Source organism: Tetrao urogallus (assembly GCF_951394365.1).
Source record: "Tetrao urogallus genome assembly, chromosome: 12".
Lineage (NCBI taxonomy): Eukaryota > Metazoa > Chordata > Aves > Galliformes > Phasianidae > Tetrao > Tetrao urogallus.
In genome coordinates this window covers 1901567-1917761 of record NC_136825.1, presented here as the reverse complement: position 1 = coordinate 1917761, position 16195 = coordinate 1901567, and the positions used below count along the sequence as shown (strand labels likewise).

General features: G+C 41.4%; 1 protein-coding gene across 2 annotated transcripts in view; it reads left to right on the top strand.

Moving 5' to 3' along the window:
- Nucleotides 1–214: 214 nt before the first annotated feature.
- BANP (BTG3 associated nuclear protein) overlaps nt 215–16195 on the top strand; it is a gene marked incomplete at both ends in the record, with an annotated part of 115569 nt that continues 99588 nt past the window's right edge. The window contains 4 exons of one of the 2 annotated variants that reach the window (XM_079541454.1): nt 215–284; nt 805–876; nt 1139–1233; nt 2622–2821. In XM_079541454.1, the coding sequence (XP_079397580.1) occupies nt 215–284; nt 805–876; nt 1139–1233; nt 2622–2821 (437 nt within the window). The remainder of the gene's footprint in view (nt 285–804; nt 877–1138; nt 1234–2621; nt 2822–16195) is intronic. The other variant, XM_079541455.1, reaches the window with a different exon arrangement.

The following is a 16195-nucleotide window of genomic DNA, read 5'->3' as shown; positions in this document are numbered from 1 at the left end:
TGTCTCTTTGATGAGGTTTCCAATTAGCATGGCAGTTTGTGCCATTGTATGAGCAGTTTTCTTTCATGGCCATGAGAAAAAATGAGTGCTGAATTGTTATATATCAGGGATTAATGCTCCTCTTGCTGCTGTTTTTCAGGATTGCATGTCTCGTAAAACTGCTTGTTTGGGGGCCAGCAGTGGTGTTTGACTGCAAAGTGCAGCCTGGTTCTGAATGATGTCAGAACAGGATCTGGCAGATGTTGTTCAGATTGCCGTTGAAGACTTGACTCCAGACAACCCAGGTACGGTATTACCCACTGACAAGGTGGAAATCACTCCTGAGCTTTTCCTTTTAGAAATCTGAAGTGCTTATTAAGACTAGCAGCTGAATTTGAACAGCTTTCTTTATGCATCTTTAATACCCTTTGGATCACATTATTACTCACACATAGGTGAGTAAGTGTTGGTAGAAATGGATTTCAGTGTTGGATAGAAATGTTTTCTGGAACAGTAGCCACAGTTACAGAAAATATAATCTCTTATCAAAAACACCTCTTAAGATGCAGAAGGAAAAAGTTTGTTTAGAAATGTTTCCCAAGAGTTGGAGGAGCAGCTGAGAACCGCCTGCCCCAACCTGGCTGGGAACCTGCTGGGCAGGATTATCACCCACAGCACGGTCTGCATAGCCAACTATTTATTTGGGAAAGCCTGCAGCATTTTGTTAATGTATTTTGGGGAAAAACTATCTATTGCTACCCTGCATAGAGTGGGGGAAATCCTGTGTTTGTTAGAACTTCATTAGCACTGCTTACGGTTTTGTAGAGTGTTGGGGTTTCAGAAGCCAGTGGATCTGTCGAAGCAGAACAGCTGATGTGGCAACTCTGCTTCCTCATGGTGAGTTCCTAATTAAAAAAGAAACAATATCCAAGGTAACACCCAAGTTTTACACCCTCAGTGGGGCTGAAATTGTCTTAGATCTGGATAATAATTTCGTGAGAAGTAGTAAGCTGTTGTCATAATTTAACACAAATAAGTTTGAAAAAAAAAAATTACAGTATGTTAGCCAGACTCCTTTTATATTCTTTGATTTGTCCACTTAATGCATTTGTAACTCTTGTCTCTTGTGGAATGTGCCATGGCATATTTTTCTTTGCAGTTGTGTTGGCGAATCATGAAGTGACAGATGATGATGTAGAGCCTACTCTGAAACGTCAGCGCATAGAAATCAACTGCCAGGATCCCTCTATTAAGGTTACCATCAAATCTTTTTCTATTCTTATTCAAACAACCAATTAAGTAAGCTTTCCTGGGGGAAACGAACCCATTATATGTATGTTTCTGTGTAAGGCTGGAACTGTATCCTTCTTGCAGTGTACGTTCATTTCTCTGCAGAAGTTTTAAGATCTAGAGAACTGGTAAATCTCTGGGTGTGAAATTAATAGCTAAAAGGTTATGTGCAAAATAAAATATAAGCAGAGTTAATTCCAGTGACCCAGACATCATTTTGATGGAGTGAATTGACCCAGAGGGTAAACTTGATATAGTGTGTTACAATGCCCAGATATGGTTATATACACATATAGGTAATATGTATCTAAGATGAATATTTTCATCATCGTTACAACATGCAGCGTGTTTAAAGTTATTTCTTCAGCTATCAGTATTCTCCTGAGAGTTGAACTGTATTTGGTTCAGGCTCAGTTAGCCCAGCCTTCTCTGTGCCCACAGAGCTTGCCATGCTGACCTGGTGCCTGTCCTCCTTTTGGGCATCCCTGCCCATGGCAAGGGGTTGGAGCTGGGTGATCTTTCATGTCCCTCCAACCCCCGCTGTTCTATGCTGCCCTTACCGGTGTAATTTAGTCGTGTTTTTGTCTTGGTGCTTAAGTGAATGAGTTGTATTTTGCTGCCGTGTTTGTTCAATGCTATGTGATTTGGTGCAGAAACTCATAGAACAGTGGAGCTGTGTGTTTAGAGCAACTGTGTGAATTGTAGCTATGGGCCACAAGATGGCGTGGTTGCTGTTTGCAGACAAGCACGTGTTACCCTTCAGTAGCCTGTATTTCCCCAAGGGAAACCAAGTGGAGTATGCTTTCTTTTAAATCGAATTGCTTAGGAGAACAGATTTTACTTATTTGCTTTTCCTGACTTGCTGTTCAGGAGAAAACCAAAGTGAGCGGTGTTTGTCATCTCTGAAGTGATTTGTGTTGAAATAATTTCCACTGTAATCATGTGAATTTATCTGTTTGGACAGGAAAAGAAATCTTAACTTTATCCAGAAGGATGCTTTCAGATGTTTATAATCCTTTTGTTTTTAAATACTTTGAATGAAAGGCACTGGCACGTTATTTTAAATGATTGTGTGGTGTATGAAATCATACTAACAAAGTGCTTAGGTGCAAATGTATTTGGCTTGAATGCTTTTGGCATCTAAATAAGGATCTGGATGAGTCTGAGAATGCTGAAATGCTCCTGGATGTCATCAGTTTTGTCCGTGGCTGAGTTTAGTCACTAGGCACACTGCTAGTTACTTTAGAGTCGTTTTCCAGTCACACTTATCTGAGCTTCCCTATGTGTGTGTTGCTTGAAGATAAATGTGCAAGTTTTTAAAAGCAGTTTCTCTTGCTTTCTCCCCTTTCTAGTCATTCCTGTGTTCCATTAATCAGACAATATGCCTGCGACTGGATAGCATTGAGGCAAAGTTGCTGGCTCTAGAGGCTACCTGTAAATCACTGGAAGAAAAGTTGGATCTTGTCATGAACAAACAGCACAGCCCCATCCAGGTCCCCATGGTAGCAGGTTCTCCTCTTGGCGCTACACAGACCTGCAATAAAGTACGATGGTAAGAAAATAATAGAAATAATGTTGTAAAAATAACCTTGATCCATTTCTCTGGCATCCAGCTCGATGGTTTTCCATATGGCTGTCAGGATCTCAGCATGCTGCTTTTGAGTGTGGAGTGAATTTCTCAAAGGCAACTTTTGTACCGATGTCGTGATGTTACCTCTAGTTAGAGTAACACTAATCCCATCACGCTGAGCAATGGGCAGTTTGCAACAGTTTCCACGTTTCAGTTTGGCTTGAACAAGACAGATTCATCCATCCAAAAGTCACATCGGCTGTTTTAGATGGTTTTGAAGATTTGCTTTTATTTATTTATCTGATTGCTTTGAGTTAATGAGTTCATCGTTCTGATTACTTCATATTTTCATCTGCCAGAAATACAGTGGAGTTTGTTTCATGTGCTTGTTTTCTGAAGACAGTCACTAGAACAGTGTCTGTATTTGTTTTGGAGGTAGAAATCTGAGATGGAGAATCTGTTGAATAATCAAATCCACCTTGATGAAGGGGCAGGTTTGACCTGGAGCACCTTTATGAGTTGCCTAATGTGGTTCCAAATATCTTAAACATTGATGTGCCTATCATGTAACCATGGATATTTTTCCAGCCAGAGAAATATGATGATCAAGAGACTTTTTGTGTAACAACTTTTCCATCACTGATAATTTTATTCCTAGGAAAAACTTAATACTTCTCTAAGTAATTACTGTTTATTTTCTATTGTAACTGTGTAACATCCATCAACAACGTTCTCATAATCCACTGTAGTCAAAGTACACGAATGTAAATTGTCTTTTGTCAGTCAGATTTTCCACTTTCTGATCTTTTTCATCACCCATTCTGAACTTCATACTTGAAAAACACTGTGTAAGTTATGCTCAGTGCAGTGTTCTGAGTGCACTGCTTTAGAGCTGCACAGAAAACATTAATTCCTTTCTTCTTGTTGTGAGGGGCATCCATGTGAGATAAGCAGACAAACACAAACCACCAACATTAGCCTTTTTCTATTATGCCACTACTTGCTCACTGCTGTATTTTATTAACTTTTATTATTGATATTTTAATAATTGAGATACATTCTTTAACCTAAAATATCAAGCTCATAATCACGGTTTATTATGATATCTTGCAGTTCATGCCTTTATGAGACAAGGTGGAATATAAGCTTCTCACCATAAGAAATGAATGTTTTCTGCCTGGGTGACCACTCTAACAAAAGCATAGTTGCCCATGGCTTGGCAACCAGCTGCTGGTAGAGCTGTTAATATAAGCACAGGTTCTTCATCTGTATTTAGAAATAAGGCGGTCAGAGTTTCAAAACTAAAAGAATGGAGGGCAAGGAGTGCTGGATCACACAGGGCCGTGTTGGGCTTTGAGAAGAAGAGCCAAGAGCAGCAGCAGCGTAACGCCGTGAGCTGGTCGTGGCATCGTCCTGGTGCTGGGAGCCGTGTCCAGCTCTGTGCAGCATTAGCACGGTCCTGCTTTCCCCTCCACGAAGTGATTACGTCTCCTCCTCTGTCTGCAACGTTTCCTGCCAATGTGGCCATTAGAAATACCTAATTACTTTTCTTTATGAGGTACCACGCTGTTCGAAAATCCCGGTAGCTGCTGAAAGCTTCTTGGCTAGCAGAGCTGGTGCGGTGCCTGACGGCCGTCACAGTGGCAGCCCCACATGACAAGTCTGAAACGCAGCGTGTGCCCAGCCCTGAGATTTATAAGTTGATGAACGTATGGTGTGACAGCACAGCTGAAATCTTCTACCCGTGTTTTAAAGGAAATCTTTCATCTTGAAAGGTTTCAGTCCAGAAACGGCGTTATTTTGGTTAGCATCTTTCCATTAATCATTCCTCTGAGTGAGTAAGCCCAAGTATAAATGGTTCAGGTTGATTGCTTTAGATAAGACAGGAATTTGTTTTGGTTCCACAGAACTCTCTCCCTCATTTGTTTTTCTGGATGCTTTCTGCCAATGTTACATTGTGCAATTCTGCTGTGTTCTCAAGGATGTAATTTTTTTATTGCTGTTAAATCGAGGATAATGGTTTTTGAAATGTATTGATTTTGGACAGGATTTGCATTTAAAATTGGTATTTTCTTCACAGTCATAAAAACATTTCTGATGAAATATGGGAATTCATTTATAAGTAGGGTTTCTCTTCTCTTCGGATCTTTCCTTTGAACCTTTGTCACGGTGAAGTTAAAATAGAGTTGGGGATGTACTGATCACCAAAGGTGGAGATGGAATTTCATGTATTTCTGCCTTTAATGGGAGAGTTCAACACAACTGCAGAGTTCTGTGTAGTCGGTGTTGGGGTAAGGGCCTGGCATGGTGTCCTTGAGCAAGACCTGCTCAGGGGATGGATGTTGACCAACTCAAGCTGCCTGTGGCTGTCCTGGCTGCCATTCACTTCCGGTAGTTTGGTCAGCTGGTTCTAAGACACTGTTCTTGTCTTTTTTGTTGTTGTTGGGTTTTTTTTGGTCTTGAGATATAGGAAGATTTTTCTGTGCAAAACAGAAGGCTTGATGCAGTTGTGTACCAGATAGAGTGTAAGAATTTCTGTATTTCTGTAGGTGTAGATCATTAATATGTTTGTGACCACTCAGATTAATGAAGGTATTGGTGTAAAAACCAAATACCTGGAGTTTTTTGTATGTATTCCTATGAATTACAACTCCCTGAGCCAACCTAATTTCATGTTATCAGGAGTCGAATGGCTTTTTCATTTCTGTTGCCTCTTTATCATAAGGATTGTTATTGATTTTAATGAAGTATCCAACAATACTAATCCAGGCTTTCAAAAAGAATTGTAATTCTTCAGTTCTTATCATTATATAGTGGCTGCTGAGGCTCTGGGGAATGTAGTTAACCTCTTTTCCACATAGAATCATAGCATGGCCTGGGTTGTAAAGCACCACAATGCTGATCCAGTTCCAACCCCCTGCTGTGTGCAGGTCACCAACCAGCAGCCCAGGCTGCCCAGAGCCACATCCAGCCTGGCCTTGAATGCCTGCAGGGCTGGGGCATCCACAGCCTCCTTGGGCAACCTGTGCCAGTGCCTCACCGCCCTCTGGCTGAAAAGACATCATTTGTTAGGCTACTCTCAGAGTTTAATTTCTGGCTGTTTTTTCTTTCCTTTTATGATTCATTGATAACGTAGATCAGCATTGTAAACCTTTGGGGTAGTGAATATCTGGAACCAGAGGTGAGAGCTTGACGGTTCCTTCCGAGAAGTCTGAAGGTGTTTCATTTGCAGGTGGAATTTTTTCAGGTTGCCACGGTTTGAAACAAAGCAGATATTGAGGGGTACAGCATCATGAAAGACATATGGCATAAGGTTTATTTTTCAAGTTACAGGTACATTATTCTGCCTGCCGTGAGCCTGATCTCACACACTGAACTTACGCCTGGAAAAATATTTCTCCGGTTCCACATTCGGCCCTGAAGGCAACTCAACAGCCCTTTGTGTTGGAAAATATGTAAAAGTAAGCCAGGTTCAAGGAGAAAAAAAAAAAAAAAAGACATTGCATTGTTTGGGGTGGTGACCAGAACGTATTTGGAGAATCTTTGGGAAATATTTGGAGTTCATCAGCTTTTCAGAAATTCTTGTCACTTTTTATAAGCAAACGCTGTGTGTTTATCCATTGGGACGTCTGATGGTGGGGCCTCTTTCCAACGGAGCTTTCAGTGCAGCCCTTGAAGTCTGGGAGTGGCTGAGAAAAGCACAGATGAGCGTCTGTCATGGTTTGGGACCGGACCCTGCGCTATCAATCAGCTAACCAACATTCCCCCTTATTTTCTGTTGTCGATCAGCGGCGTTGTGTGCAAACAAACTTGTTTTAAATTAGCAGTTGGAGTGTCATACCTGCAGCTTCAGCCAGTAGGAGTTCTGTTTGTAATTAATGGGATTGGGTCATGAAGAACTGAGGGGGGCCGTGCTGCCCTCGTGTTGATCAGCTCTTTGTGCATCCGTCCAACCCGCAGGCATTGTGCATGGGAAGGAAGGTGGCAAATCTGTACCGTTTGAGGTACATCCCCCATCAGGGGGCACAGTCAATAATAATAGTAATTAAATGATAAGCAAAATAATTCTGGCATTTTGAAAAAACAACAAAATCAACAACAAAAAACCAAACCGTTTGAGACAAAGCTGAAGTTTCACTCGAGCAGCCAGAGCTTTGTAATTGCATTGTTTGCCCCGAGATGCTATTACCTTCATGCCTTTTTTTTTTTGGTTTCTGCTTTCAATTCTACCTCTCCTTTTCCTTAAATCCCTCCCAGCAAAGACATAACAGAGGGGTGGGTTTCTTACACAGCCATTTTTGAGTATGCAGGCATACACAGTCATTAGGTTTCCAGTGTGAGGTGTGAGCTCTGTGGTTTTCTGTAAGGAAGGAAATTAGCCACCTGCTCCTTCCAACCCCGGCAAGCGTTCAGCTGTGTGGTAGCCTGGAGGAATTGTTGTGGCTTGAAATGCATAAATTAACAGATTACATCCCCAAATAACTTGCTGAGGTGTAGTAGGTGTGTTTGTGTGTGAAAATTAGTTTCTCTTATGATTGTAGTTCAATGTTGGGAACTGAATTTAAGCAAAGACTGCAGTTCTGCAATGAGACAGCAGCCCCCCGGTCCTGGGCTGCACAGTGTTGGCTTTTGGCTGCACTGTGAACAAAGTATTTAACGTCTGATTCCCTGAAAAACACACTGTAACCCTTTCCAGAATCTCCCGGTCCATCAGAAGAACTCATCAGCCTCAACTTCTTTCGAGTGAATCCGCTCCTCAGCGGTAATCATTCCGACTGACATCCTTCAAATGCACCGACACGCACGTTTCAGTTGCTGGTACATGCTGTAACTTCAGCAAACCTCTGTGATTCATTCTACTTGGGACTGACACATCCTTATATTAAAAATAGTTGAGGAACTCTCCTGACTCTGATTTCTATTGCAGTTTGCTGTATCCGGCAAGATCTACAGCAGCCGTGCTGCAAGCAGTCATAACTCTTGTTTTGGACGCTTGTGCTGGAGATTTAGATATTAAGACATGAATCTTGTCCTGTAGGCTCTGCCTGTCTGGAGTTTTTGTTACAGACCTTCCACAAGTGCTCCAAATTCCATGTATCATTGATTTGTGTCCGTTTTGTATTTAATCTCTCCGCTGCTGGGAGTTAAAATTCACGTGGGACTGAGGAGAAGCGGTGCCTTGGATTGCTGAGGTTTGTGCAGCAGTGTTCTCGTTGGAGTTTCACATTCCATTATTGTTGCATTAAGATATCGAGGAGCCAAACATGTAGGAATTTGTTGGTGGGATTTGATGAATTCAGGACCAATATATAACTTTCAGATAGCATTTGGGTTGAGAGCGTGAGCTCAGTTGTAGGATTAAAACAACAATTTGATACTAACGTTTCATCTGTTTGTTGGAGTCGTGTGTATGGATGGAACTTAACCTATAGAACGTTTTGAGCTGACCAAGATTTGAACTGTTTTGATTCGTCTTCCCAGCCCATATGTTTTTAACTTATTGATTTCGGATGAAATATCCTTTGTAACAGCACAGTGATTTGGATGATAGCTTAGCAAGCATGGCCGATAACTTTTGCCTGAGAAATAGATGGAAAATAAATGGATTAAAACAAAAAAATTAGCAGTTAGAACATGCTTAAAAAAAATCTAAAGATATAATTTGAATTCTTAAAAGAAATAAAGTGGTAGCAAAGATTTTCAGCAATATGCACTTACAGTCAAGTCTGAAGTGCTAAACTTTCTTCCTGTCTCAGTCTTGCAGAAGCATCACAGGTCTTAGTTTTTGCCTATTCACTGTGCTGTGGTGCCCTAAGCTTCCTTTTGCTAATCTTTGCCTGTGATCGACCCAGAGCCTTTTAAATTGAGAGCTGTGAAACATAATTTGTACTTGTTTCAAACCACGTGTGAATGGATACTTCTTCCCTCTTAGCTAACATACAGCAACTTTGTTCTGCATCTCACTTGAGTGAATCTGAAATTTACAGCACAAGAAGATGAATGCAGTTGGACGAAGCCTGCAATATGTCACTGTTCTCAGCTGCAAGCTAAGGAATGAGTGCTGAGCACACACAGAGCTTGTGCCTTGTGCTGGGACGTTTTAGGGATGGATGTCCTTGAGTTGTAAGGGTATCTGCTAATGAAAAAGGGAGGCATAGGTGGGGATCAGAAGAGCTTTGAGTTCTGTGTCTGGATTAGGGGGAACATTTACTAGTGCAATTAGTGTATTAAAAAAGCCATTTAAAGCCAATTATAGAAGCATTAAAATGTAGGTTGACCGATGCGTTTGCCAAATCCCATAAGGTGATATTGCATAAGTTATGGGGAAAGCAGAACTTTCACCTCAATCTGTGGTTCGACGAGCACAGCCAGCTTTTGCATTTAGGAAAGAAGGGTGGGGAGCACACCAATAGAGATTTGGTTCAGAGCAAACACGTTTGGATGGGTCGTGCTTCTCCTTTTTCCAAAGAAACGTTTGAAAAGAATTCCTGCTTTTAATACCAGGGAGCGACCATTGTATAATGAGTGAAAATGATTATTCAGATTTTATTTCAGTGCAGTTCTGGAATTTCAGTGTATCTGAAGCAGTACAACGGCTCCTGGAAGCACAGATTGCATGCTGTGTGTTTTAAGTCATCTAACAACCTAATGAACAGAAGGGGGCAGAAAAGTCTTATGTATTGCTTTGTGCTCCAGGTCTGAGAATGTGGTTTTCATGTCGGTGTCTGGAGATGCTTAGAGTTGAAAAACTCAGCGTTAGGAGCACTCTCCATTGAAAGCACTGCTGTAATTTGGAGCGTTTTGTTCCAAGGATACACTGAAAAGGAGGAGAGCACCTCATCAAGCACTGACTGCTGGCGGTAAATTTTCTTCTTATGGAAAGGGCAGATGTTTAATGTCCATGTTGTGACTGAAAGTAACTTACATACCTGTTCACACCGGATTAAGGCACCAGTAGTACTGGTTTTAAAGGCTGCAAAGCCCACTGGTCTTAGTTATGTCTGGAAAAAACAGTATGTTAGCAGAGAGGGAAACTATGGTGGTTTTTGGAGAGCGCTGGTTTTGCTTTGCACGAGGTGGGAAGGAGCTGGAGGCAGAGGGATGAGAAGCCGTACATGCAGCGAGGGATCAGCAAGGCTGGTGAGACAGCACTGAGCCAGGCTTCCATCTGCCTCCCTTGGCAGCAGCTGTTATTTAACTGATACGTTTCCAAACGTCAGGAGCACACTTTGGAATCCAAATGTTTTTCCAAACGGAATTTTTTCCCCTTCTGTGGAACTGTACATTTTTGCATATCTTCAGCTCGATCTCTTTGTTCCATATTAAAGGGTGGGGTATGAGAGAGGAAATCTGCTCCCAGTTTCTTTCAAAACGATATTATTTGTATAAAATACGGATATATGAAAGCTTCAGTACCAGCTCTCAGAGAGGCAACATTGTCAGGCTAATGGGTGAAGCAAGAAAAAACAGAAATAGACATTGACTGCACCACTGCTGTGTGCTTTGGTTCTGCCTACAGAAACCTGGTGCTGCTTCGTGATGCTGGAGGCTGAGATCGTCCATTGGGTTGTGATGATTCTGATGCAGGCATTAGAAATCATAGGGAAGTTTGGAAAATGATTTTCATTGAAGGCAACTGTGTTGGAATGGGGCACATTTTCCCTACTCTGAGGTTTCCTTCCTGGCCCTTTTGCTCACATCTCCCCACTGACACTCCTGTGCTCAGCTGTGGTTGTGCTGCAGGTGGTTTCTATAACATGAATGGATGAGGCTTTTTTTTTTCCTCTGGGCTTTTTTGCCTTTGGAAATAGAGCCGTTTCTTATTTGGGTTATAAGATACGCATTTTATATTAGTTCTCATTCCATTTCCAGTACTTTGCGCATTTGAAATTGAGGGGAAAAAAAAAACAGTGCTTTTTGTTCCCTACTTGGAGAGGTGTCATCCCAGGCTGGGAGTGTGTTTGCTAAGGAAAAAGTAACATTTTACTGCACTGTTTAGCCACAACAATCTTCTCGTGAGTCTGCTCTGCTGTTCTGCACGCCTGTTACCAACCACCATAGATTACTGATGTACCTTTGTGTTATCTCTTTGCTGTTACGTTTTTGGGTACATTTATCTGTAGAAAGGCTGGTGCCAGCCTGCTGACTGTAAGCCGTGACCTGTTTTTCTGCTCTTTATTCAGAAGCAGAAGAGTAATGCTATTTCTGGTTATAGTGCTCTTTGCTGCTGATTGCAAGCTGACCCAGCTGTACTGTTTTATTGCTTCTTTTCTGTGTCTGCTTAGTCTAAAGCTCCTTCAAAGACTGTTTCCCTGTGCGTTCAGTTTCTGCAGAGTTTCAGCTGTGCTCGCAACAAGAGAATTTGTTTTTTAAAGTGAGAGTTACTTTTACACACACACAGCTGCTGTGAAATCCATGCAGTGCTGAGCTGGGAAGCGGTGGTTCTGCGGATCCCTTGTAGCAGCGTGTGGCTTCTGGTTGGATGGAGAACCCCTGCAAAAGGATGTTAGCGTTTGTGAAGGATCACAGTTGGTCATAAGGACGTGTTTGGCAGGATAATCCACAACAGGTTGTTCTAAAAGGTTGTTAAGTTGGTTGATAAAATTGGTCTGAAAGCTGTAATTCATCTCTTCCTGATTGCCAGCCAACTGAAAGGCAGATTCTGTAGGTAAGGCTGAGCACCACAAACTCTGCATAAATATCTTCTGTGACTTGGAGCAAGTTTGGAGTTTACAGAGAGTTTCCAGCTCAAGTTAATTGTGTTTTAATAAATGCTGCTTTTACTTCATCTTTGTTATAAATGAATTACAGCTTTCTCAGTGGTCAGATTCATGAATCTCTCTCTCCCACGATGGTTGGTGTACTTTGGCTTGTCTTCGTATGAAACCTAATCGTTAATGCTGTCTTTATAATGTCTGCTTGTAGGGGATATTCCAGATGCATAGAATTCAAAGATAATTTTGGGTAACTGAACTGTTCCTGAAAATGATGGATAGCATTGCTGCTTTTCTGGCAGTTGCCTATGGCTAGACGACTGCAGAGTTTAGGGACATTAAAACTTTAACTGTTCAAGTGCCTGGCTTGCATGCTCTGCGCTATAGCAGGTGTTTTACTGCTCTGCTTGGTGAACAGTGTTCACTTGCCATTCATTTAGCTGGTGGCTAGTTTGCTCTCCTCTGAAACATTAGGAGCTGCATGCATTCGTTTATGTGCAAAGGAGGCTCAGAAATGGCCTGAAGAGAGGACTGTCTTCTTTCTTTAAGTGCTTGAGGACTGCTGTAAAGATTCCATAACTATTTGTAGCAGTATGTCCAGAGGCACTGCAGAAGGTTAGTTCTGTTAGTTCCTTCTGTTTTGCTCTGCTAAATGAAAGCTTAATCTGGGAGAAAGAGAGCGGGCAGTGTCATGGAGGCCAAGTTCCTTTATGGCATTGATGATGTTCTGTGTGATTGACAGGTTATTGGCAAGAAAAAAGGTGACAGAGTGAAGAGTAATGATCCGATCTAACTTTCTCCTTTTCCAGACTGAAAATTACCATTGGCAGCGTTTTTCTTACGCAAAAGATAAAGGTCTTGTGCGTTTAAAAATAATAATAATAAAAGGCCAGAGGCTGAATGTGCACACTTGAAAATCATTATCTGGCGTGTTTATTCTTTTAAAAATGTTTTCTGCTGTAATTTAGCAAATTGTTTAGTGACATTAAGAAACATTATCCCCAAATATAAGTCTATCTACAAGCATCGTGATGTTAGGATATTATTATTATTATTATTTTTTTTTTTACTAAATTGTGTCCAAGAACAGACAGAATTGCAGAAGCAGTCTCTCCAAGTTCTAATGCTTATGGGGAAAGGAATACGTGAACATAAATGGAAACTACTGAAGCCCATGCAACAATGCTGGGTTTCCAATGCACTCCCTCTGACCCCTTTTAATACTTAGTACTTTAAGTACTTGCAATACTTTCTTTCCATCATTTTCATGAGTATGGTACTGGCAGCACTCGTAGGAAGAATTGCTTCATTTGGGATCTGGTAGCTGCCCTCCCTCTTCTTTATGATTTTCGTTTAGGGCGTAAAATAATTGTAATGATGAAAGTAATCCTTACAGTAGACTCATCTACACGGTAAGGTTTGCAGTCTGAAAAAAGAAAACAAAAAAGAAAACGGAATAATTCGCTGTGTGGGCCCAGTAGGCTGTAATAGGATTTAACAGTTTCCTCTGTTGGATTCTTTAAGGCTGCCCCTTCTGTTTTGACTACATAAACTCCTTGTTTAAAGTTGTATAGGTTCAGCAAATTTCTTGTTGCTGCCTCCCTAAAACAAACAAAACTGAGAACAGACAATAGAACATCTCACAGGGAATTTACTGGGGAGCGCATTCCCATATCTGCAGGGAATCCTGTGCCTGTCTGTTTTGCCTGTGTACAAACTGAGACTGAAATCCTGTTGGCAAGCATCAGGCCTCCCTTTTTGTATTGGTCCCAACTGTTATTTTGTTCTCCTTCCAGATAATTAGCTGCTCAGGTTTCACAGCATCAGCTCTCAGAACTTTCTGCCTCGTGATGCTCCGTTGTCAGATCTGGTCAGCAGCATCGGAGCGCTCTGATGTGCACAGCATGGACTAGAATGATAGCTTCTGGGTTAACCTTCATGATAGTTTGAACAGAAAGGCAACCTCTTCCTCCTCCTCCTCCTTAGGTCATCTGCTTTTGGAAGCATCGGTCTTCAGGAATTAAGCATTACACATTAAAAAAAAAATAATAATCATATTTCTCTTTTAGGATCAAAGTAGAACGGAATGGCTTGTACCAGAGCCTGTGTGTGTTAAATACAGAGCACTGAAAGAGATCTTTTATCCGCCGCCTCGTGATTCCTGGAAATGGACAAGAAGCTTCATTCAGTTATTTTGAAACCAGATGTAGAGTTCCCACTCAGGTTAATCGCTGAGAAAGATCCATCAGTGATTGCTGTGTGCTGTGCTGTGCTGTGCTGAGCGGCCCCAAACAGATGCTGTTCTCTACCATAGTGCTTTGTGTGACTCAGTTTCCCCTCCAGCCTGATTCTCTGAATCCTTACCGCTTGGTAACAGCTCATTTCCAAGTGCAGAGCAACTGATGGACAAGTTGGCTGTTGCTGTGACTGGTTACTAAGATTTTCCTTGTGTCTGTGGTGTCTGGTTTTGCCTTTGTGCTGTATAGCCAGGAAAAGAAGTGTCAGTAAAATGGTATGTTTAGTTAGTGGCTCCTCCCAAACAACCGTATAGTGGATTTTTCCTCTCAATAACTTAACCTCTCTTAGTTAATAGGACAATGCTCAGAGAGGACCCGGTGTTTGTTGTAGGCGTAAATTTGGAGGGAAGAAAGGATTGTGGATTTAATCTGTGAACTTGAACATATATTGATGCATTGAGGGAGGGGTAAATGTGTGCTGATGGCTTATAGTAAAGTGTTTCCTCATTCACGATGGCTTTAAATAAGGTGTGTGCCATTTGGCTTCATCTCCAGTGTCTTTGTTAAAAATGAATGTTCTCTTAAGAAAAAAAAAACAAAAACAAAAACAAACAAACCCAAACCAAACTTCCTTATTTTTAGTGCTAAGACTATTTTTTTAAAATTAGAGCTCAATTTGAGCCAAAGCTTAGGGAGTTGATAAATGGAACTTTATTGAATTTATCTCGACAGATGCCATTAATTATTCAGTGTTCGTTAAAAACGAGCTTTGGTGAGTGAAATTTTAAGAAGGTACTCGCAAATGTTTGGGGGAAAGATGGTGTTAATAACATCTGATAGGAAGCGTGAAATTTGTGACCATTTAAGCTGGCCTGTGAAAACTTCATCCATTTGGACAACTTGGGGGATGAAACAAGAACACGTGGCTGCTGGGCTGGGGCAGCTGCCAATGCTGCTGCCTGTTTGATCAAGTAGTTGGTGGGTGGTTGGCCTTAAAACTGGGGGAAATACAAGTTGCCTTTTTACTGAAGTAGGAGAATGTGGTGTCTGGTAACGTGCATAGTTACTTTTAATGAGAGATCGTGTTGAAAAAGTGACTGTGAAAACGTCGTCAGCCTTTATGCTCCAGATTGTAACTAAAATAAAACAAAAATCTCAACCCATTTATTGCTTAATAGAACTTGAACTTCGCGTGGACATGGGAAGCCATAGCACACTCTGTACTCGTCCATGATTAGACAAACATCTTCCAGAGCTTCACGAGCTTTGCAGTCCAACAGATCATTGGCAGTCCTCAAGGAATCCCATTTGTTACTAGCAACGATTCCAATTGTTGGAATGGGGGAGCGGGGCATTAGGCCCTGGGATTTTTGTTTCCAAAAAAACCCCATATCAGCCACTTCAGCGGAGCCAAAGTTGAGATCCATTTATTGTTTGCTCTTAGGACAGTTTCTTATCTTTCCATTGGATCTTAACAATGGATATTGTAGGACTTAAAGTCTTAGGAGCACACATGAATATTCATGTGAGCAGGCGCTGTTACAGCTGAAATAAACAGAGTTGCTGTCATCACATTTGTTTAATTTGTTTGTCTTTCATATTTCTTTTCAACAAATAGCCAAGGAATACAGTTAGGAAAAATAAATGGCCATCAGTTATGTTTGAGATGTCGGACAAGTAAAAACAATAGCAGACTGTTTACTGTGTGGAGCAAAGAGAAAGAAGAAAGCCTTCGCTGTGGCTAAAACACAAACATCTCTTCGGAGTTCTCTCTTCCCTTCAGTTCACCATGACCAAAAGCAGCTCCGACATCAAAACGATGCCTTGCTCAGCAGATAGAGCAAGGAGTAACAGTGTGGGAACAATGATGGTAATCTCAGAAACAAAATCAAATAGTAAATTGCATGTCGAAGGCATTTGCTTACTACATTTACTTCTGTATTGTATTGCAGACTTAGTGTTGTTTTTTAATGAGAGAGTTTCTCATTGCTGGTTTCTCCTTGCTACTAACTGCTTTTCTGTTGTTTTAGATTTAATATAAGAAACAGCTTAGTCTTGTTGTTATTTAATGTTCTGTTCTGATGCCCTCAGTGCTGCTCTCACCTCCGTGCCCCTGAGAGCCCCCAGCCCAACAATATGTGCTTTTAAACTAAATTCCATATCTGATTCTGCTGTCAATATTTTCACGTTCTTTTTCTGGGGATTGTCCTGCTAGCAGAGATGCTTTATCATGTGAGCTGGCTGTAGGAGCTCTGAAAATGTTCACTTCCAGGCTTCTCAAAACAAGAATTCGGTGACTCTCTGGAGCTGTGGTTTGCAGACTTCCTCCTGTGTGTCTTGAGTTGATGGATTCTTTATCACTTTTCCAGGGGTTGTGGACTTTTATATAACTCCATTGAAGCTGT